Consider the following 25,124-nt stretch of genomic DNA (forward strand, 5'->3'; position numbering starts at 1 on the left):
GGGTAGTGTAAACATAAGTATTATGTGCACTGAGAAACCAAAAAATTCATTTGACTTGCTTTACTGCAGTGGTCTATAACCAAACCTGCAGTCTCTCCAAGGTACACCTCTTATGAATCGTTTAAGAGTAGGAGCATGTACCCTACATTCAGAAAGACAACTATGCATATGTAAACATTTTTTCAAATTCAGAAAACTTATATTTTATAATTTCTGAATAGTAATTACCACTGGGAGGGGCAAGGAGGAGTTGGGCTCAGAGAGGCACACATATGTACCTTCAATGATATGTTCTAATTCTTAGCTTGGAGGGTGAGTTCAGAAGTATTCATTTTATTATGCTTCGTGACTTAGTTACATACTCAATAAATGTATCTAAGTGCTCAGTTTCTTGTATCACCTGGTGAGGCTAGACAAATAGCAAATACCTCTAGCCACGAGTGCCATCACTGAGGTGCTGATGCTCATACTTTATATTTTGAACACACAGGCAAGGACATTTACATAAGCAATTATTAAGAAGCTACCATGTGTTAAATACTGAGCTAGGTGGCTGGAACTACAGAAACGAATAATCCCACCTGGAGGGTTCATAGGAGTGACAGCCAAACAAAGTAGTGAAGATGGTGGCAGGGAGTACATAGAGGGTCTAGGGGCGCTCAGGACCAGGGGCAGTCAGCGCCAGAACTAGAGGCCGGAGCAGGTTTTGTAGAAGCACCATGAAGAATGAACGGTGTTTGCTAACAAGAAAACCATATTGCAGCATGAGGGAACAGGCCAATTACAGGCATGGAGGCCTTTGGTACAATAATACATCAAGTGCTCCTAAGCGGCAGCAGACTGCTCAAGTAGCAACATCACACGGGTTTGATGTACAAAGGGCGGGCAGCATTCCTGATCTATAGAGCGCAACACCAGCAATGAAATCCTTGCCCCCAAAGGTGGGCAGCTGCACACTGCCAGCATTGGTACAGGGTGTGTGTGTGTGCGTCAGTCAGGAGATACAAGAGCCGTGGCTTCAGCTGCCAGCCGTTCAACCTCTGGACCAAAATTTCCTCCTTTCTATACTAGGCAGTACCACCCACCACAGCCTATCTCTGGGAAAATGAAGTAACACAATCAAACACTGAGCATCTTCTGAGAAAGGAGATAAATAAACTGTATTTAATTTACTTTTGGCATCATAGGTCATGAATTAATAATAATTAGGCGAAGAAAGTTTCTTAAGATTTCAAGCAACTCTAAATGGGTATGTCTAGAATAAAGTATTTACAGCGTTACAAAGGTTGTCATCCTGTTAACTTGGAAATATAGTATCCCTAGAGGAAAGGTTCCATCAAACATAAAAATGTGTTACATGCTTTTTAAGGCATCATTCAGCAGCACCAACCTTGCACGGCACCAATGCCCGCCGCAAATTCCAATGCCGTCCAGGCTGCTAGGCAAAAAGGTCTCATCTAGTTAAGTTTTCAAAGCTACCAGCACTGAGCAGCAAGGGGAAATTACACTTCACTGCTCTTTCTTTTGCCTGCTTGGATCACAGTGGTCCCTGGGCAAGGGTGGGAGAGGAGAGAATGGGCACTGCAAAGCAGCCTCCCAAGAAGAGCATATTTGGGGGTGAGGGATGGTTTCATCTCAACAGCTGCTGATTCTAACAACTCATCTGTGCGGGTAACCTGCTCCTAGATAGAGTTATTTCTGCTGACTTCTGATTTACTCTGCAAAAAACAGTCGTCCATAACAAAGCAGCACAGGCGTTTTAAATGTCTTTATCCACGGGGGCTCTTTTTGTAATTTAAAGGTTTTGAATGTGCAAGGTTTACCACCGACAGGCAGAGCACCGGTGACAGAAACAAGCTTTCTCAGATGTAAAAGGTACAGTAACAAAGAGTAAAGATATTATGCCGACACTTTTTTTTTTTTTTTTCCAGAGCCGTGGGTTCAACCAAGGGAAATACTGTTTCCAGGACAATCTGGAACACATAACACCCTCAAAGAAACCCTGCACTTATGCCTCAATTACAATGATAAGTATCAGCAGCAAGAAAAAAATGTATAACCAGTAAACTATGCCACATAAAATAGCAAAGAGGGAAATTTGGTCAACTTTTTGGATATGTATCAGTGACTTGAAACAGATTACGGGCCAGATTTTTTTCATGGACATCTTGAATTTATCAGCCCCTTTTGCCTAAGTTTTGAGATATACTATTGGCATGTTCATTTATAGCACTTTAACATTGATACCAAAAAATAACAGTATCACAAAGCATTTTCATAACGCCTACACTACATTCACTGAACTGATTTGCAAAGCAATGCATGCTTTTGGAAAGGTGAAGAGGCAACGATCTAAAATGAACTTTGCAAAAAAATTTTGAAAAACTGAACTCTATAAAGAGAGGTAAAGGTAACTTTAAAATTCAACCAAACAGATTTATCTGACATCAAAAATATGTGATAAGAAGAATCTGACTCATCCAAATGGATAAACAATTACAAAGGTGCCTTTCACCTCTCCTTAAATTTCACAGATCCTGGTAACAAGCTCAAACACTTATTAAGTGGTCAAAGAAAAACACACAACACCATACACTGAGCACAATTATCCTGGAACAACCTTCACATTTAACAAATTAAATGGCTTTCAATGTTTCTCATTATTGGAAAGCTACTCAGAATTCACTCACATTTTCAGAATCCAAAAACCACTTTCAACTTCACAGAAAGATTTCCTGGCTATTTTGAAAACTTATGTCTTCTTAAAGAAACAGTTACTTTAATTTGAGGGCCCTGCAGGCATTATTCAGAAATCAAAGAGGCCCTTTCTCAATAGCTTAATACTATGAGCAGATAGAGGTTTAAAAGGTTAACCCTGAAAGAAAACCGAGGCATATATAAACATGGGTGGAAAAGGTGGAATTCATGACGGTCCTGTATGTAAGTCCAGAGCATATTTTTTAAAATGCTGTATTTTCCTCACCTGAATTTTCAATTCTTTTAATGTTTGATTAGCAGAAACAAGAAGTGCTTTCTCACCACGAACTTTTCTATGTCGCATACTCCGCCGAATAACTTGCTTTTGATAGGCTATATAATTTTGGTGAGATATCTTTTGCCGCTTTGTTCCTCCATTGCTCTATAACATAAAGTTCCAAAACAAAGAAAGCACTGAAATTATCCACAGTGTGACCCATGCTCATACAGTTCACAAAGGCAAGCAAAAGCAGTGTGCTTATTGGTCCCTTAACCATGTGACATTCAGTGTCATTAATGAGTAGAAACTTGTCAGAGGTTCTTAGTAGGCTCACATAAAGTTGAAAAAAAAAAAGAAAAAGTTTGACTGAAATAGACCTCTAACTGCATGTTAGGCTCCAGGATTTAAAGAAGTTATTATAAAAAGGCCATTTCAAAGCAAAATGTTAAGTCTGACCTTAAACCACAAAAGTGATAAACTGAAAAAGGTTAAAATTTAATTCATAAACAACCTGAATCCTAGTTTGTTCAGTGAAAAGAAAGATAGTATTAAGATATCAAGCTTAGTTTAAAAACAAGTAAGACATTGTGCCTCTTCACAGAATCACCAAACATATAGCTGCCTATGAAATGACTCTTAAACAAACAAAAAAAAGTTAAACTTGAATCTAATCAAACATTTAGACAATTTACAGAAAATACAGGGAACAGAGGAATCAAAATCAAACAATTTACAGAAAATACAGGGACCAGAGAAATCAAAACCACTAACTTGATTTAATCAACAGCTTAAGAAAGCAATCAGTTGACTCCAGAATGTGAGACCATCTACAAGAAATCAAACTGATCTCGTCAATGTCAAAGAGGAAAAGAAAGGGGGTGGGGAGGTAGGATAACTGTTCTAGATGCTAACAGTCTAAAGTGATAAGAAACAATGCATACCTTGATTGCATGCTGGCTTGAGTGTGTCGGGGGGACTTATTTAAGACATACTTGGAATAGCTGGAGAAACATCAGTGTGGGTAAGAGGACACTGTCTTACATGCTGGTTTAAGTATTTAGAGGTGAAATGTCATGATGGACATGATTTACCTAAAGACAGTTCAGCAAAATGTACAGGCATGCATATGGGCACTTAATACATACTAAACTAGTCCTGAGAAAAAAATAATAGAAAAGGACCAAATTTCTTTCTATAGTATTCTTGTAAATGCCTCATCAAGAGGTTAAAAGTCAAGATTATTCTGATAACCAGGCCAAGGAATGAAAGAAACGGGATTAAAAAAAAATGTTTTTCTCTGGTTTAATTACATCTGGATGAGGTAACCCCAGGCTCTGGCTCTGGTTTCCATAGTTGCCACTGAGTGTCAGCTGTGCACAAGCAGAGTGGTTTAGGGGTCATTAGGGATACAGATGCCACATATTCATTTAACAACAGAGCTCCAGAGATTTACAAAGCAGAGGAGGATCAGGATGCAAACACAGAAGAACATTTGCTCAGCGTGATGGCCAGTGGCTAGACTGACATAAAGTTAAGTGAACATGGGAGTTTAAAAAAAAAAAAATCAAAGTTGGTTAAACATTTTTTTCAACCTCAGCTACTGAAAGAAAAGGTAAAACTGGACCAAAATCCCACAATAAAGACTATAAGGAAAAACACCTACAAAATAGAATTTTACTTTAGAAGTAAAAACACAGCCAAATAACAAAGGCCTGAGCATTAAACAAGATACATTTTGTAATGACTCTGATTTTACATGGATCTAAAAGCTTTTCCCAGAATTATTTTTTTCAAAAAAAAAAGCCACAGAATTTAAATCTAACTCATCTGACAAAAACCAGCCCACTGGTTTTAGAAGGCTTTCAATTACCTAAGTGATACCCAATACTGGGTGCATTATTAACCTAAATTGTAGATACTGTCAAAGGCAACGGAACTGGGTTTATCTAGCTTAGAGAAAAGAGGAAAGGGGATTTGTTCACCTCCATTAAGGACAAGTAGAAATGCACCATTTTCTATTATGGGATTTGAAACAGCAATTACAGAAGCTATCTATGTACTGAAATACTGCAACGTATGATGAAGAAAAGGTTTGAGGAGGCTGATGTTCTGAAAGGGCTTGACATTATTCTGGGGCTATCTACTCTTTCCATACACTTTTGAGATTTTATTGTGGGACAAAAAACACTCCAGAGTATTACAACATCCAAAGAAGGAAAAGGAAGACAGAAGAAAATTATAAAGTAAAAAATAATAATTGCAATATAAAAAGCAATGTTTCCTAACATTCCCGATATTTGTAAATGTGAAATTTGTTGTCATCCACAACTGAGAAGAGTAATTCCACATCTACTCTTCCTGTGGTTATGACCACAATGAATAGAAGTAGACATTCAAAAGTTAGCTTCCCAAAAATCTACATTACTTGAAAATGTAAAGAATTTTCTAAATAACTCGGGTTGAAAAGCAAAGCTTGAAATAACAGAACCTAAGGACAATAAGAACAGACATAACTTTACAAATACAAAGTTTACCAGGAGAGTAGAAAATGAGATGGTGAAAACAGGCATTAGAGATTTGAAAAGAGATGTGATTCCCAAATGATTATTAAGCCATACTCCCAAGAGATTTTAGAACTGTAATACGGTCCCTGCCAGCACAGCAAATGAAAGAGAATGGATTCCTAAACCAGGATGAATATGTTCATCCCTGCCCCACCATGATCATGCCCACACATGTACTTTTAATTTATCAACTAAAAAAGCAAACTGGCTTGTAGATCTGAGACTGGAAGGTGGGTTGTATGAGATGGGCCATGAAGAGTTCACAACAAACAGGTTAGAAGACAGCAAGGATATGTTTGCAGATATCTACCATGAGACGTTATTTGAGTCAGAGATCTCAAAACCCTTCCCAAGAAACAGAAAACATACATATATGTAAATTTTAATAGGGCATTATTCATTAATGGAAAATATCCTCTTAAAATGAAAAACCTGCATTCCTATACAATATATAGGTTCGGTTAGCATTGGTGCAAAGGGGCCCTCCAGTGGGACAGAACCAAAAATTTGGTAGAACAATTTTAACAAGCGTGGCTGATCACTGTCAGCTGGTGGCATCCAAAGTACATAGTTTAATTCTTTCATAGGTATTTTCAAGTTGGCACCTTATGAAATCCAGTAAGCCATGGAAAACAAATGCTCCTATCTCTTTGTATCGGTTGGGAAACTACAGGTAACATTTACCTCTGGGAGACCAAGATTCAAGTCAGGAGGGCTTTTCAGACTTAACCGAGGTTGTTAATGAAGTGACAGAGTCAGTGTGTAGTGACAGGCCAACACGCCCAGATCTCTCTGCTCTGTAACAGATGGAGTGGGGCGCCGTCACAACACTGTCACTCCTTCAGGGAGAACACTAGCCATATTTGTGTTTTAGCAGTAAAGAAAACGATAAACAACACATCTGTTAAAACTAAGCTAAATGCATAATAAGAGAAAAAATTCCATGAAATTAAGGTATCTACAGAATATCCGGGAACAAAGAGGTCTAATTTTTTGAGAAGTTAAAACTTACCTAACACATTATCAACCAAACATATTCCCACATATAAACATATTGTTTATAAGGTAATTTTCTCCAATATCACTATGAACATGCAGAATATAATCAAGCAACCAAATAAGAGGGGTAGAAAATCATCAACAGAATACAGAGAACATAGGCAATTTTAGTTGAAGAATTTTAAGTTCATGACAATGAAAAATGAAAGACTAATGTTGATCTGGTCATTTGACTAACACCTTAATCAGAGACCCAGAAACCTCTTTTATAAGCTCCATTATTCAGGCTATTTGTCTTGCTTGCAATGAGGGAATCTAAGTAATAGTTTCATACTTTAAGACTACATGATTAAGCAACAAACTAAGATATGGGTCTCATTTTTGTCTTTTTTTCCAGCTCTAACTTTAATCATTACATTATATTTTAGCCTTTCTTAATAGCAAGAAAAACATAAATTCTGGAATGATGTAGCCTGTTGCTTTTCATGAGAAATGAGAATAAATATAGCATGTCACCGGAACTAAGGAAGAGGAAAAACAAGGCAGGGAGCTGAGAACCAATATTCCACACTGAGTACAGAGAGACATCCAGGGGCTTCAGAGTTGCTTTCAACACATACTTGATTAAAATCTGGATCTTTTTCTCCATCCAGTTTAGCTTCTTCCTTATCCTCCTCTGTTTCAGAGCTACTCACATTCAGCTCTGGAGCCGAATCCTTCATCACCTGAATGTGCCAGGAAAAGAGCGAGAAGTGGGTCAGACCTTTGGAAGGCAAGCTACAGAAGGTACAGGGACTCTGACTGGTCCTTTACCAAGAGAAGAGACAATTGTGGGATAACAGACTGGACAGAGGATCAAGACTCATGGGCTCTGTTTTCCATGCTCTTTTAACATGTTAGTTTTTATCATATGATTTCTTCTTGTATTTAATGTGGTCATCATAAATTTAAGGGGTATCCACAACAGATATTATTATTGGGGTTTTACAGTAGTGCTTTTTTGCTCAAAGATGCTCTACATTTTCCCTAGTACACACAGACTGTCAACCCTTTTCAAGTTCTCAAACTTTTCAGACAGCAGGAGTCACAATACCCCTTAAGACAGAGAAAAAGAAGCTGCAAGAAGTGCTCTTTCACACTATGAAATACTGTTATGAAACTAAATAATTAATAAAAACATCAGCTAAATGTATACTGTTTTAAGTACCTATATATATATATGTACTTATAAGTACAAAAGATTTAAGAAAATTCTAGGGGAAAATGAAGACACATTCATTAACTTCATTTTCTTAGCAAATAAGGAAATGGAGGCCTTAGTTTTAACTTGTGAAGCAGAACCCTAGACATTTAGAGCCTACTTGTTACCCTCCTAAAACAATGTGTTTAATAACTATCAACAAACAAAATGTATTTTGTCTTCAATTCCTTGACTTTAAAACCTTGGAGTCTAATTGAGATGTCCAGAGATCTGGGTCAGGATCTAAGAGCCATCCCTAATATAGTAAGTGCTCCAAATCCAATCCGCTGCAAGTTTTAACACCCCTACTGCCAAGATACAACCAAATCTGCCTACTTCACCTACCTTGTACACCAAGGCAAGAGGCTCTAAACTGGCCTTCCTTATATGCTGTCAGGTACCTGCCAATTCCAAACACAATGATGGTCCAGCTGCCATTTTAGAGTATAAATCAGATCACACCATAACCTTGGTTGAAACACTCCAGTGGCTTACATCTACACTTAGAATAAAACCCCAACCTCTTGGTATAAAATGTATAAAACCTGACAGAATTTGGTCCCTCATCCTGTATCACTAACCCTCCTTGGAAGAAACTACCCTCTAGACCAGCGCTGTCCTCTAATGGTAGCCAGGGGCTACAAGTGGTTATTTAAATTTAAATGAATTAAAAACTCAGTTCCTCTGAAACCCAAGCCACATTTCAAGGGCTCCACAGTCACATGTGGCTAGCTAGTTAGCAGTGGCGTAGTGGACAGCGGACACACTATGCAGAGTTCTATTTCTATGGGCAGTGCTGCTCTAGACACGACGATTCACTCCGGTGTTGAGCACACCAGGCTTATCTCTGCCTGGAACACTCATCACAGGCTGGATCTGACAGTTAATGGTCAGGTAAAACTCCTCCTTCTCTGAGACACTTTCCTATCTATTCCCCATCTAACATGTCACCTCCACCTCAATCATTCTCTCATTTCACCCTGCTAGATTTCCTTCCAAATGCTCTCTCCTCTGTTGAAGCACCTTATGTATTTGTGGGGTTTTGATTAGATGGCTTGTATTATTTTTTACTGAAGTAATTATAGCTGATATACAATATTGTATTATATATATATATAATTTATACATTATACAAACTGTATTACATACTTTTAGATATACAACATGACTTGATATTTGCATACATTGCAAAATACCACAGTAAGTCTAGTTAACATCAGACATCATACAAAGTTAGACTTTATTGTGATAACTTCTATGACTTATTTTCTTTGCAACTCTCAAATCTACAATACAAAATTATTGACTACAGACACCAAACTGTACTTATGTTCCCATGACTTACTTATAACTGGTAATTTGTACCTCCTGATCCCCTTTACTGATTTCACCCATACTTCCTATCCCCTTCAGCACTCACCAATCTATTGTCTGTATCTATGAAGTTTACTTTCATTTTCAGATTCCACATATGTGAAATGATATTATAGTTGTCTTTCTCTCTCAACTTATTTCACTCAGCGTAATACCCTCCAGTCCATCCATATTTTCACAAGTGACAGGATTTTACTCTTTTTAATGGTTGAGCAATATTCCATTGTGTGTATATACCCCACATCTTCTTTATTCATTTAATCTCTCAATGGACACTCAGGTTGTTTCTGTATCTCAGCTATTGTAAATAATACAGCAATGATGATAGGGGTGCACCTATCTCTCAGATTAGTGTTTTTTTCTTTTCTTCAAATATGCAGAAGTGGAACTGAATTGTGTAATATTTCGATTTTGAATTTTTTGAGGATCCTCTGTTATTTTTCATAATGGCTACACCAAGTTTACATTCCCACCAACAGTACATAAGGGTTTCCTATTCTTCACATCCTCACCAACACTTGTTATTTCTTGTGCTTTTGGTAACAGCTAGTGTGACAGGTGTAAGGAGATATTTCACTGTGCTTTGGATTTGCATTTCCCTGATGATTAGTGATACTGAGCATCTTTTCATGTGTCTCTTTGCCAGATACATGTCTTCTTTGGAAAAATGTTCAGATCTTCTGCCTATTCTTTTGTGTGTGTGTGTGTGTGTGTGTGTGTATCATTAATCTACAACTACATGAGGAACATTATGGTTACTAGACTCCCCCCATTATCAAGTCCCCACCACATACCCCATTACAGTCACTGTCTATCAGCGTAGAAGATGCTACAGAATCACTACTTGTCTTCTCTGTGTTGTCTAGCCTTCCCTGTGCCACCCCCCACAACCTTATGTCTGCTAATCATAATGCCCGCTTTTCCCCCTTATTCCTTCCTTCTCACACATCCTCTCCAGTCCCTTTCCCTTTGGTAACTGTTAGTCCATTCTTGGGTTCTGTGAGTCTGCTGCTGTTTTGTTCCTTCAGCTTTTCTTTGTTCTTATACTCCATAGATGAGTGAAATCAACTGATACTTGTCTTTCTCCACCTGGCTTGTTTCACTGAGCATAATACCCTCTAGCTCCATGCATGTTGTTGCAAATGGTAGGATTTGTTTTCTTCTTATGGCTGAATATTCCATTGTGTACATGTACCACATCTTCTTTATCCATTCATCTACTGATGGACACTTAGGTTGCTTCCATTTCTTGGCTATTGTAAACAGTGATACGATAAACATAGGGGTGCATATGTCTTTCTCAAACTGGGCTCCTGGCATTCTTAGGGTAAATTCGTAGGAGTGGAATTCCTGGGTCAAATGATATTTCTATTTTTAGTTTTTTGAGGAACCTCCATACTACTTTCCACAATGGTTGAACTAATTTACATTCCCACCAGCAGTGTAGGAGGGTTCCCCTTTCTCCACATCCTTGCCAACTTTTCCTGTTGTCTTTTGGATGGGGGCCATCCTAACTGGTGTGAGGTGATATCTCAATGTGATTTTAATTTGCATTTCTCTGATGATTAGTGATGTGGAGCATCTTTTCATGTGCCCATTGGCCATCTGAATTTCTTCTTTGGAGAAGTGTCTCTTCAGATTCTCTGCCTGTTTTTTAATTGGATTATTTGCTTTTTGTTTGTTGAGGTGCATGAGCTCTTTATATATTTTGGATGTCAACCCTTTATCGGATCTGTCATTTATGAATATATTCTCCCATACCATAGGATGTCTTTTTTCTATTTATTGATGGTGTCCTTTGCTGTACAGAAGCTTTTCAGCTTGATATAGTCCCACTTGTTCATTTTTGTTTTTGTTTCCCTAGCCTGGGGAAATATGTTCATGAAGAAGTTGCTCGTGTTTATGTCCAAAAGATTTTTGCCTATGTTTCTTTCTAAGAGTTTTTTGGTTTCATGACTTACATTCAGGTCTTTGATCCATTTGGAGTTTACTTTTGTATACGGGGTTAGACAGTGATCCAGTTTCATTCTCTTACATGTAGCTGTCCAGTTTTGCCAGCACCATCTGTTGAAGATTTCCCCATTGTATGTCCATGGCTCCTTTATTGTATATTAATTGGCCATACATGTTTGGGTTAATGTCTGGAGTCTCTATTCTGTTCCATTGGTCTGTGGCTCTGTTCTTGTGCCAGTACCAAATTGTCTTGATTACTGTTGCTTTGTAGTAGAGCTTGAAGTTGGGGAGCGTAATTCCCCCTGCTTTATTCTTCCTTCTCAGGATTGCTTTAGCTATTTGGGGTCTTTTGTGGTTCCATATGAATTTTAGAACTATTTGTTCCACTTCATTGAAGAATTCTGTCAGTATTTTGATAGGGATTGCATTGAATCTGTAGATTGCTTTAGGCAGATGGCCATTTTGACAATATTAATTCTTCCTAGCCAAGAGCATGGGATGAGTTTCCATTTGTTAGTGTCCTCTTTAGTTTTTCTTAAGAGTGTCTTGTAGTTTTCAGGGCATAGGTCTTTCACTTCCTTGGTTAGGTTTATTCCTAGGTATTTCATTCTTTTTGATGCAATTGTGAATGGAATTATTTTCCTGATTTCTCTTTCTGCTAGTTCATTGTTAGTGTATAGGACAGCAACAGATTTCTGTCTATTAATTTTGAATACTGCAGTTTTGCTGAATTCAGTTATTAGTTCTGGTAGTTTTGGAGTGGAGTTTTTAGGATTTTTTATGTACAATATCATGTCATCTGCAATTAGTGACAGTTTAACTTCTTCTTTACCAATCTGGATGCCTTGTATTTCTTCATTTTGTCTGATTGCTGTGGTTAGGACCTCCAGTACTATGTTGAATAAAAGTGGGGAGAGTGGGCATCCCTGTCTAGTTCCCTATCTTAGGGGAAAAACTTTCAGCTTCTCGCTGGTAAGTATGATGTTGGCTGTGGGTTTGTCATATATGGACTTTATTATGTTGAGGTACTTGCTCTCTATACCCATTTTGTTGAGAGTTTTTATCATGAATGGATATATATGAATTTTGTCAAATGCTTTTTCAGCCTCTATGGAGACAATCATGTAGTTTTTGTCCTTTTTGTTGATGTGGTGGATGTTGTTGATGGATTTTTGAATGTTGTACCATCCTTGCATCCCTGAGATGAATCCCATTTGATTATGGTGTATATGATCATCTTGATGTATTTTTGAATTCAGTTTGCTAATATTTTGTTGAGTATTTTTGTTTCTATGTATGTATCAGGGATATTGATCTGTAATTTTCTTTTTTTGTGGGTCTTTGCCTGGTTTTGGTATTAGAGTGATGCTGGCTTCATAGAATGAGTTTTGAAGTATTCCTTCCTCTTCTATTTCTTGGAAAACTTTAAGGAGAATGGGTATTATGTCTTCTCTAAATGTATGATAAAATTCAGCGGTGAATCCATCTGGCCCGGGAGTTTTGTTCTTGGGTAGTTTTTTGATTACTGATTCAATTTCATTGCTGGTAATTGGTCTGTTTAGATTTTCTCTTTCTCCCTTGGTCAGTCTTGGAAGGCTGTATTTTTTCTAGAAAGTTGTCCATTTCTTCTAGATTATTCAGCTTGTTAGCATATAGATTGTCATAGTATTCTCTAATAATTCTTTGTATTTCTGTGGGGTCCGTCATGATTTTTCCTTTCTCATTTCTGATTCTGTTTATGTGTCTAGATTCTCTTTTTCTCTCAATACATCTGGCTAGGGGGTTTACCTATTTTGTTTATTTTCTCAAAGAAACAGCTATTGGTTTCATTGATTTTTTATATTTTATTCTTCTCAATTTTATTTATTTCTTCTCTGATCTTTATTATGTCCCTCCTTCTGCTGACTTTGGGCCTCATTTTTTCTTCTTTTTCTAGTTTTAATAATTGTGGATTTAGACTATTCATTTGGGATTGTTCTTCCTTCTTTAAATATGCCTGGATTGCTTTATACTTTCATCTTAGAACTGCCTTCGCCACATCCGACAGAAGTTGAAGGCTTGTGCTGTTGTTGTCATTTGTTTCCATATATTGCTTTATTTGTTTTAATTTGGTCATTGATCCATTAATTATTTAGGAGCATGTTGTTAAACTTCTATGTGTTTATGAGCCTTTTTGTTTTCTTTGTACAGTTTATTTCTAGTTTTATAACTTTGTGGTCTGAGAAGTTGGCTAGTAGAATCTCAATCTTTTTGAATTTACTGAGGCTCTTTTTGTGGCCTAGTATGTGGTCTATTCTGGAAAATGTTTCATGTGCACTTGAGAGGAATGTGTATCCTGCTGCTTTTGGGTGTAGAGTTCTGTAGATGTCTATTAGGTCCATCTGTTCTAGTGTGTTGTTCAGTGCCTCTGTGTCCTTACTTATTTTCTGTCTGGTGGATCTGTCCTTTGGAGTGAGTGGTGTGTTGAAGTCTCCTAAAATGAATGCATTGCATCTATTTCCTACTTTAATTCTGTTAGTATTTGTTTCACATGTCAGTGCTCCTATGTTAGGTGCATAGGTATTTATAACAGTTATATCTTCCTGTTGGACCAACCCCTTTATCATTATGTCCTTCTTTATCTGTTGTTACTTTCTTTGTTTTGAAGTCTATTTTGTCTGATACAAGTACTGCAACACCTGCATTTTTCTCCCTGTTGTTTGCATGAAATATCTTTTTCCACCCCTTCACTTTTAGTCTGTGTATGTCTTTGGGTTTGACCTGAGTCTCTTGTAAGCAGCATATAGATGGGTCTTGTTTTTTTAATCCATTCTATGACTGTATCTTTTGATTGGTGCATTCAGTCCGTTTATATTTAGGGTGGTTATCAATAGCTATGTACTTATTGCCATTGCAGGCTTTGGATTCATGGTTACCAAAGGTCCAAGGTTAGCTTCTTTACTATCTAACCATCTAACTTTAACTCACTTATTATGCTATTATAAAAACAGTCTGATGATTCTTTATTTCTCTCCCTTATTCTTCCTCCTCCACTCTTTATATGTTAGGTGTTTTATTCTGTACTCTTTTGTGTTTCCTTTGACTGCTTTTGTGAATAGTTGATTTTTTGCCTTCAGTTAGTATTTGGTTGGTCTGCTTTCTTTGGTGTGATTTTATTTTCTCTGGTGACATCTGTGTAGCCTTAGGAGTCCTTCCATCTAGAACAGTTCCTTTAAAATACCCTGTAAAGGTGTTTTGTCAGGGCAGATTCCCTCAATTTTTGCTTGTCTGGGAATTGTTTAATCCCTCCTTCATATTTAAATGATAATCGTGCTGGATACAGTACTCTTGGTTCAAGGCCCTTCTGTTTCATTGCACTGAATATATCATGCCATTCTCTTCTGGTCCATAAGGTTTCTGATGAGAAGTCTGAAGATAGCCTGATGGGTTTTCCTTTGTAGGTGACCTTTTTTCTCTCTCTGGCTGCCTTTAATACCCTGTCCTTGTCTTTGATCTTTGCCATTTTAATTATTACATGTCTTGGTGTTGTCCTCCTAGGGTCCCCTGTGTTGGGAGATCTGTGGGCTTCCATGGTCTGAGAGACTATTTCCTTCCCTAACTTGGGGACGTTTTCAGCAATTATTTCTTCAAAGACACTTTTTTCCCTTTTTCTCTCTCTTCTTCTTCTGGTACCCTTATAATGAGAATATTGGTCCATTTGGATTGGTCACACAGTTCTCTTAATATTCTTTCTTTCCTAGAGATCCTTTTATCTCTCTCTGCCTCAGCTTCTCTGTATTCCTGTTGTCTGATTTCTATTCCATTAACAGTCTCTTGCATCTCATCCAGTCAGCTCTTAAGTCCTTCTATTGATTGTTTTATTTCTGTTATCCCCCTCCGGACTTCATCCCTTAGCTCTTGCATATTTCTCTGCAGGTCCATCAATATGGTTATGACTTTATTTTGAATTCTTTTTCAGGAAGATTGGTTATATCTATCTCGCCCAGCCCTCTCTCTGGGGTTGAGTGATTTTTGACTGGATCAAGTTCTTCTGCCTTTTCATGGCAATAGAAGTGATCACCGGCAAGTGGCACTTGCGTCAGCTGGGAGAACAAAGTCCCTTCCTGCCTGCTGGTCACCTTGCCCTTCTCTGCTGCCTGTGCTGATTTACCCACACACCAGGAGCAGCCTCTGGGTTAATCTCCTGAGCTGCCATGGGCAGGGCAAACCTCGGGATAGCCTAGGGCACTGTGGGGGTCACAGACATGCCAGGTGTGTTCTTCTGTGAGAACAGCACCCCTTCGTGGCTTCCGGACCTTGCATTGGCTTCCTCTGCCTGTGCCAGGCAGCTGCATGCTGGCGGCAGCCTCTGGGTCTGTCCTGGTTAGCTGCACATTGGGAGAAGACTTTGTGGGTTGCTGTGGGCATGGCTGCTTCCCGGCTGCAGTGCAGCCGTAGCAGGTCACCAGTTTGCTTGCAGCGCTGGCAGGGAGGAAAGAACAGCAGGCTGCTTATGGCCTTGAGGTGCTTTGGAGCTGCGTTGCCACCCAGGGGGTTAGGGCTCCTGAAGTTCCTTAAAGTTCCCAGCCTGCTGGGCTGGATGTGCTGGAACGATTTTGTCCACCTGTTAAACCCTTGTCCCTTTAAGACGTTAAAGTACCCACTTTTCTTTTGTCCCAGGGGAGCTGGCTGTGGGGACCTGCTCGCAGTCTCCATCTTGGATTTTACTTTTCCGTTTCTGTAATATCCAGCACACTATGCAATGTATGTCTGTGCTCCCAGTGCAGATTACAATGGCTGGTTATTTATCAGTCCTGTGCTTCCACTCCCTCCCCACTGATTCTTTTCCTCGAGCCAGTGAGCTGGGGTGGGGGGAGTGCTTGGGTCCTGCTGGGTCACGGCTTTGTATCTCACCCTTTTCATGAGATGCTGAGTTCTCGCACATGTAGATGTAGCCTGGCTGTTGTACTGTACCTTCTGGTCTCTCTTTTAGGAATTTGGTGTATTTTCTGTATTTGCTGTATTTTCAAAAATATGTACAGTTTTGGGAGAAGATTTCCACCGCCCTATTCACACCACCATCTTTAGTGCCTCCTTCTTCTGCCTATTTTTTAAATCAGATTGTGTTGTTATGCAGCTGTATGAATTCTTTGTATATGTTCGATATTAACTCATCATTGGATATATGACTTGCAAATATCTTCTCCCATTCAGCAGGTGGCCTTTTTATTTCATTGGTTTCCTTCACTATGCAGAAACTTTTCGGTTTGATGTAGTCCTGTTTATTTTTGCTTCTAATACCATTGTCTTTAGAGTCAAATCCAAAAAAGAAAAAATCACAAGAGCAATGTCAAGGAGATTACCAACTGTATTTTCTTTTAGGAGCTTTACAGTTTTGTTCTTTAGTCCATTTCAGAGCAACTTTTGTGTATGGTGTAAGACGGTGGTCCAATTTCATTCTCTCCCATGTGGCTGCCCAGTTTTCCCAGCACTATTTATTGAAGAGACAGACTATCTTTTCTCCATTGTTTCTTCTTGCCGCCTTTGTCATAAATTAAATTACCATATGCATTTGGGTTCATTTCTGGGCTATTTGGTTTCATTTATCTTTGTGTCTGTTTTCTGCCAATACCACACTGTTCTCATTTCTCTAGCTTTGTAATATAGTTTGAAACCATAAGGTATGATGCCTCCAACTTTGTTCTTCTGTCTCAGCACTGCTTTGGCTATTTGGGATCTTCTGTACTTCCATGCAAATTTTAGGACTGTTTGTTCTATTCTGGTGAAAAACGCCACTGGAATTTTGATAGAGACTCAATAAAAGGCAGTAGAAATGCTGTATTTATATATATAGCATAAATTACTGTACAAAAAGGCAACAGATTTTTCTATAGTTGACCCTTGACAACATAAGAGTTAGGGGTGCCAACCACCACATAGCAAAAAGTCTACATGTAACTTTCAAACAACCAATAGCCTACTGTTAACCAGAAAGATGCCTTATCAATGAAAGGATGGATGAACAAATATTATTTATGTTATGTGTATTACATACTATATTATTACAATAAAGCTAGAGAAAAATTTTTCAAAGTTGTTGCAAATCTCAGAAAATTATTCCAACATATTTATTGAAAAAAATCCATGTATAAATGGACCTGCACAGTTCAAGCCTGTATTGTTCAAGGGTCGTATGTATTGATTTTGTACCCTGCAATTCTACTAGATTTATGAGCTCAAACAGGTTTTTGGAAGAGTCATTTGGGTTCCCTATGTCATCCTCAGAGGGATGGCTTTACTCCTTTATCTCTTGTTGGGATGTCTTTCATTTCTTTTTCCTGCTTAATTTCTCTGGCTAGGACTTCAAATACTATGTTGAATAATAAGTAGTGAGAATGGAGATCCTTGTCTTGCTCTTGGTCTTAAGGGAGAAGCTTTCAGCTCCTTGCCCTTGAGCATGACATTAGCTGTGGGCTTGTCATATATGGCCTTCATTATGTTGGGGTATGCTCCATCTGTACACACTTAATTGAGGGTTTTATCATAAGTGGAGGTTGAAATTTGTGAAATATGTTTTCTACATCTATTGAGATGATCGTACTTTTATCCTTCATTTTGTTAATGTGGTATATCATGTTCACTAATTTGTGGGTGTTGAACCATCCTTGAATCCCTAGAATAAATCCCACTTTATCATGATGTATAATCTTTTAATGTATTACTGAAATTAGTTTGCTAATTTATTGAGGATTTCTGCATCTAAGTTCATCAGGGATATTGGCCTGCAATTTACATATTTTGTGGTGCACTTGTCTGGTTTTAGTACACAGGTAATGCTGGCCTTGTAAAATGAGTTTAGGAGTGTTCCCACCTCTTCATTTTTTTGGGAAGAGTTTGAAAAGAATGGGTATAAAATCTTCTTTGAATGTTTAGTAGAATTCACTAGTTAAGCCATCTGGTTCTGGCCTTTTGGGTCCTGTATGTTCGTTCCTTTATGGGGCTAGCTAAATGTTTGTCAATCTTGCTTTTCTTTATAAAAGACGAGCACTTAGCTTCACTGATCATTTTTATTGCCTTTTTAGTCTCTATTTCATTTATTTTCACTTTGATTTTTATTATTTCTTTACTACTAACTTTGGGCTTCATTTGTTCTTTTTCCAGTTCCCTGAGAGATAAAATTAGATTGTCTGAGGTTTTTCGCATTCTGGAAGTAGGCCTGTGAGGCTACAAATGTCCCTCTTAGAACTGCTTTTCCTGCGTCCCACATTAACAAAATGAAGGATAAAAGTACGATCATCTCAATAGATGTAGACTTTGGTCTGTTTTATTTCCCTTTTCATTTATCTCAAGTTATTTTTTTACTTCTCCTTTGATTTCTTTTTTGACCCATTGGTTGCTCTAGCATGTTGTTTAATCTCCATATATTTGTGAATTTTCCACTTTTCTTCTTATAGTTGATTTCTAGTTTCATACCATTTTTGTTGCAACACATGCTTGGTATAATTTCACTCTTCTTAAATTTATTGAGACTTGTTTACTAGCCCAATATATAAACAATCCTGGCAATTGTTCCATGTACCCTTGAGAATGTGTATTCTGCTGTTTTTAGAATGGAATACTCTGAATATATCTGTTAAATCAATCTGGTCTGATGTGTCATTGAACACAGCTGATATGTAATTAATATCTGTACATTAAATTAGTAACTGATTAAACCCACATACAATCATATTAACTATACATTTTTAATTCTTTCCCAATTTTAATTCTTATGCTAACTAGCTCCAAGCAAACAAAAATGTGATCCTAGGCAGTCATCTGAAAATCCAACAGAAAGTCAAATCAAGAAAGCAAGCTTCATCATTACTAGTCATGGCCACAAAAGGGACTGGTACCTTTTTATTATCCACAACTTTATGGACATAGATGGTGGCTTGAGTATATTCACGCAGGTCCCTCTGCTGTTGACACAGTAAGCCTTCTCTGCATTCTGGACAGAGTTCTAAAAACAGTGAAATAGAAGTGGCTGAAGAATTACTGTCAAAGAACCAAAGATCTAAAAACACACATCAAAGTTACCAATGAATATTGATTAAACTCTTACTCATATTTTCTATTCATTGTATTCTATTGTATGCAAATAACAAAATCTATTAACTGCCCAAAAAATAGGTATACAAATAATGAGAAAGTTAATTACATGACAGTTTCTGCCAGTTGAATTGTATTTTAGACCACCATATGATCTTTAATTTTAAAGTGAGAATACAATATTCTTTAATTCTTTAAGTAAAGAATATATATTCTTTCCTTCCCCATTAAAATGTCAACTTTTAACTATACAAACCAAGAGCAATATGAAAACTTACTAGGCTCAGAAATATATTGTGTTTCTGAAGGGCTTACGTCTTCCACTTCAGTTCTCGTGATTTTAATTACATGATCCACAACAAAGAGTTTTTGTATCATTTGCCACTCACTGGGCCATATGAGAGCTATACTGTGCAAAAAAACACAACATGCCTTAAGACACATGGGATTTAAGACAACTAACATAATCCATTAGTCTCCCACACCAAAATCATCACAGACAGTATTTAAGAAAAAGAAATTAAGAAGAGAAAGATACATCACTGTCAACAGGAATACTTTTTTTCATACGAAAGAATGCTGTAACAGCAGTGAAACTAAAACTGGAGTTACATGAATCACTATGGTTCAATCTTAAAAAAACTAAACTGAGTAAAGAAGTTAGTTGCAGAAGGATAAATATGATGCCATTTACAGAAAAGAATTTAAAAATGCAAAAACATCACTATATTATTATTTTTTTAAAGGACTATTTTATGAGACTGATAACCCTCAACTTCAGGAGAGTCAGGAAGGAGAAAAAAGGAGGAATGGAAAAAGGGACAGATACTGAGTGGCCTTCAATTAATTATATTTGAATTAACTTTTAAGTTGACTGGTGACACCTTTGTTTAATTTTATAGATTTTAATATAGATATTCTTTGGATGTTTAAGATTTACAGTACATACACACACAACAGAAGGAAAAAAGAACTGGTGGAAAACCTTAAGAAAATATATATTAACTCTGAGCTTCCTTACATGATGTTAAAATATTGATGCATGAATAAACCCCCCTAATTCTAGCTTAGTCCCAAGGGCTTTTAATTGTGTTTAAATTTTCATGGTTTACAGGCAATGTCAGAGGTATTCTGCCTTCTCTTAAACCGCTATTTAAAAATTATTTCCAAAGATAAAATGACATCGGGTGTGAATTTCAAAGATGAACCCTTTTGGAAGCACTTGAGGAGTGAACAAAATTTTTATTTTTAAGCTCCTAGAATTCTGGATGACTGGCTCAGTGACTCTGTTCTTATGCCATGCTGCCTTCCTCTTCCTCTATTTTCTGAAGCCTGGTAACTGCAGAAAAATTTCTACAGCCAAGTTCCCCTGAGACACTGTACTAGTTACTGCTGGTCAGGACAGAGAGAACAGAGCTCTAGGAAGGAGCAGGAAGACACAAAGGGCAAGGTGGCCTCAGGCCTCAGGCCTCAGGCCTCAGGCCCCTCTTGCTTTTTATGGAGAAGCAGTCTTTCTTTAAAAAAAAACCACCAGTGCCCATTCTGGCAGATCATATAAAAGGTAAAAACCCTCACAATTATAGGAAAGGATGAGATTCTTAAAACGGACTGTTTATGTCAGATGAGGAATTTCCTAGATACATTTTATTAATAATAAGAAATAGAAAAACCACATGAAGACAAGAAACTCACAGTTTAGAATCTTCTTTGGTCATGGAAGCAAATGTAAACATGAGTCCCCCATGGGGACACAGAAGAGCACTGTTTCCAACCGATGACACAGGACTACATCTTGCAGGTTTTCTACTCAAATGAGACAAGGACAATCAATATACTTCACTACTGCATGACTAAAGAGTTTTTTTTTTAAGATAATTATTTTAAAAGTATAGATACATATATTTAAAAGGATACTAGTAATTAAATGTGTTCCTTAGGATTATCCACTTAACAGAAAAGAAAGCTTTCAATGTATGCAAAAAAAAAAAAAAAACCCTAAACCAAAAAACACCATTGAAGGGTTCCCACAATCAGAATCCATGAATTCTTAAAAATACTAGAATCAACAACTACAAAAAAAGAAACGGAAAATGTTTGGTTTGTACCTAACAAATTTCCGCCATTCTTCTACAAAGAACTGTGACACAATGTAGAGGACATCCGTATCCTAGAACAGAAAAATCAAATACAAGTAAGTACCCATTAATCTGCTGCATTCTTAACTTAAATCCTTTATGGAAAATGTTTTTCCATAAACTGTGATTTCCCTTTTCAAGCTGTATAAATAAAATGGAAATACAGTCCTTTACCAAGAAATAGTAATAAGCTACAGCAAATCCCTCTGACCATGTAACTAAACAAATGCCAACTAGAGAAGCTTTGAGATGATCTGAAATAGTTCATCAGGAATTTGGCAAGAGCCTTAAGAAGGTAAGTAAATTCTATCCTTTGTGGGACTCGTTATACCTCTGGCCAGTTACTGAGACACGGTCTGTTTTTGTCCTGGAACAAATTCGGCAGAGAAGTCTTCTGCTCATTTGCGATCATCTTATGTAAGGCTTCATTTTCTTCCCCTTCTCTCTCTAAGATCTGAAAGAGAATGAAGCGTGAAGCAATCAACCGTCTCCTGCTGACAGCACAGAACTTGCCTCCTCCCCACTCCCCCATTAAAAGTACAATGTTAATTCTCCTGGGAGTCAGTCCAGGGAGGTGGCATGCGATTCCCACAGATGTCAGCGCAGCTTCAAGTACCTTGCACTGTGAGCAGCATTCTCTGTAACTTGGAAATTCAGGAGCCTTTGGGAAGTACTGTTGCAGTTTGCTCCAAGCCTCTTTAGAAACAAGCCTTCTTTCATTCTCAGATATGCATAACTCTCCTAAATTTAAAAAATATATATTTGAAAAAAAAAAGCTAAAAAGGGGTCAATATAATCTCCAAAAATCTATTTCCTATTTCTTAAACCTAAGGAAAAATTTGTAGGTGCTCTTTTCCTTCTTTTCTAAAGTATTTATAACTCTCCTTGTCAAAAATCTCCAAATTTCACATTTAATGTCATCTAATTCTACAGAAGCTGGCCATTCCTTTATGTCCTTAATCTAGATTTGTGATTGAAAAATCAGGAGATAAGAATAAATGTGAGACTGGAGCCGTGGATTTCCACTGGTAGCCACTGAGAGGAACTGCCAGGGACCTTGTCACCCTGCGGCCACAGCAGGGGTTGTTCAACAGCATTTCATCAACACCCACTCAAGAGCCACAATTTCCCACAGACTTTATTTACTCTCTCTATGGATTGTGTCACTTTTCGAATGGTATTTTCAAGGTTGGGTTCAACCTTTTTGGGCCCGTTCTCTTAAGTTACCGACTCGAAGTTAAGTAATAAAGCGATCTATGGCTTATTCAGAAAATCACCTCCTGTCAGGACCCAACTGAGTTGATGTTACTACTGTCACCACCCCAATCCCCATGGATCTTCAAATTCCAGAAGAGAATACTAGTCACCACCAACCCCCTTCCACCTATCAGGGGACCAGGGGACCACCCAGATGGCAGCCCCTGAGCTCTCAGCAGCCCAATCCCAGCTTACTGTCTACATAGCTAGTTTTTCCAGGGCCTTTCTCTCAAATCTACCCCTTGCTGTTTGATTACATACAATATCACCATTCTTTGCTTATGTATTTTACATAATAAACAAATTGAGATGCAGAGAAATTAATATAGCCAGGGTGACCACCAATGGTTTATCATAAAGCTGGGAATGAACCCAGGTCTGTCTCATCCAAACTCCATAATTTCTAATGCCTCAAAATACATCTTTGTAATTTCCACCCTTCGCCTCTTATTGAGCCTTGAATAATCCCAAGACAAGATTACTTTGCTTTAATAAGCTTATTAACAGAGAAAATGTCACAATGTGAAAATTATTTTCTTTTGAGTAGGCTGTTAACTTTTCTCTGAGGCTGCAAAACCTTACTCCAATATGCGTATCCTCAGACATAATTAACTATTTATTTTGTTAAAAAGAAGAATTAATTGGATTATCAAACTCTGATTTAAGTGCATCTTAATGGTGAAACAAATATAATGCAGCCATTAAAAAGATTAAGGTAGATTTCCATGACCTGATTTAGAAAGATCTGCAAGGCAATTACAATTTTAAAGGGGCTTTTTTTTTTTTCAAAACAAGACTCTTCCTCTATGTGTATGTGGTATAACCTGATCTGGTTCAGAAAAGGAGAGAATGAAGGAAACAATACAAAGACACACACACGTTTTAATAGGATGCTATAACAATATGGATGCATTGCTTTTGTTCTTATGTGGGGATATTTTTACTGAGTGACTGGCTTTAAGGTTGGATATGTATTGCTCAGCCAAAACTCTTTTCTGAAATCAGAACAGTTTTTTAATAAATCATCTTACTGCACTCTAATTGGTAATAAATACAGAGTCCTCCATTCTACTTCTTAGCCATGCTTTAAAGTTTAGTTTCATGTCATTTTAGTAACTACCATGATCTAATGCATCTGAATATTGTTAATGACTTCGCACTATTTAACTTTTACTTGTGACATAGGAATATTTAGAAATCAGACTTGTATCCTGCACTAAATAACATTGTTTCCTGCCATCAACTAAATTTATCTTGTGAGCAACATCTCCCAACACAAGATCACATCAGTCATGAGAGACTTAATTCACCAAACATGATTGGATAACCTAATCCCCAAAGATCCTTCTGGTAAAAACAGAAATCTAGTTAACAATGAGATTAGATTCTGGATAAATACCCTCCACCCCAACCCCAATGATGTTAAACCATAATAATCTGGGCTACAGAGCATTCGAAGAACTTATAAATAAACAAAATAAAAAACTGTCCAACTGCTAAGCAAATTAGGTGTAATAAACAAGGAAGGTTATCTACTTAAATGAATACAAAATGAACTGGATAAGAAAACCTGATGCATATGATACCTGCCATAAATGCTGAAATCTATGGTAGCAGTAAATCTTCTAATGGAACATAATCCAGTGATTAATTCACATAAATCTGTGATGTGTTAAGTATACACAGGGCTCCAGACATACATCAGGACTTTGCTATAAAAAAATGAAAATTCAAAACAAAGACGTCCAGATAAACACATTTTACCTCTGCATTTACTTTCAGTGCCTCCTGAAACATCATTAAACCACAGTAAATGGACTTTTTTAAAAGATATAAAATCGTAATGATGGATAAAGAGAACAGAGAGGGAACAATGACAACAAAAACATTTTAGCTTAAAAGCAGATGGATGAGACACAAGGAAAATGAGTTCTAATTTGGGAGAAGTCAAGAACTAACTAGATTTACTATCCTGCAGAACTGTCTCCATGGACCCAGAGATTGGGGGGCCCCTGAAAGAGTTCGTGGGGTTAAAAATAAAATAAATAAAAGAATGAATTAAAAGTCTATTTAAGAGGCAGTTAAGATTCTCAACGCCCCTCCTCTCCATCCTACAGACAACTGCCCCTCTATTCAAAGAAGAGCACTGTAAGCTTCTCTGATGACAGAAAACCTAAAGCCTCTGCACTGGGGGACACCAGGCACAGGGATGAACGAGGAAAGGAGCAGAGATGGGGATGCGTAAAGGTCTCCACACAGAATACAGAGACTCCCAAGCCTTTTCTCTACCATCCCAGAGCAGTGACAACCTGCTCTCCATGTCCCATGCAGGAAAACGTAAGATGCAAATAGAGAAACCTGAGCAGCCCAAGAGCAGATCCTGATACTGGGAATTCACTAGTGGAACAGCCCAGTCAGGAGAACGCAACAGTAAAGCCTGCAGTCATCAGCCCTCCTACACATGCCACAGCCTCCACAGAGCACCGCACCCAGGAAACAGGGTAGGACCTTCGCCTGGGAAGGTCAGTGTGAAATCATGGGGGACAGAAACATTC

At 37.7% G+C, this 25,124-nt stretch overlaps 1 protein-coding gene across 9 annotated transcripts in view; it reads right to left on the reverse strand.

Annotated features, from left to right (window-relative positions):
• The window catches only part of USP48 (ubiquitin specific peptidase 48), a 99,222-nt gene that overhangs the window by 8,440 nt on the left and 65,658 nt on the right, over positions 1–25,124 (reverse strand). For 5 of the 9 annotated variants that reach the window (XM_036914570.2, XM_036914568.2, XM_036914567.2 and 2 more), the window contains 8 exons: positions 21,929–22,053; positions 21,644–21,766; positions 21,283–21,344; positions 20,870–20,980; positions 19,456–19,586; positions 18,982–19,088; positions 7,161–7,265; positions 2,984–3,139 (listed from right to left, as the gene is read on the reverse strand). In XM_036914570.2, coding sequence (XP_036770465.2) covers positions 2,984–3,139; positions 7,161–7,265; positions 18,982–19,088; positions 19,456–19,586; positions 20,870–20,980; positions 21,283–21,344; positions 21,644–21,766; positions 21,929–22,053 — 920 coding nt within the window. Of the gene's footprint in view, positions 1–2,983; positions 3,140–7,160; positions 7,266–18,981; positions 19,089–19,455; positions 19,587–20,869; positions 20,981–21,282; positions 21,345–21,643; positions 21,767–21,928; positions 22,054–25,124 lie in introns of those variants that run through there. The other 4 variants (XM_057499830.1, XM_057499829.1, XM_036914569.2 and 1 more) reach the window with 2 other exon arrangements.

The sequence above is a fragment of the Manis pentadactyla genome, chromosome 4 (genome assembly GCF_030020395.1).
Source record: "Manis pentadactyla isolate mManPen7 chromosome 4, mManPen7.hap1, whole genome shotgun sequence".
Classification (NCBI taxonomy): Eukaryota; Metazoa; Chordata; class Mammalia; order Pholidota; family Manidae; genus Manis; species Manis pentadactyla.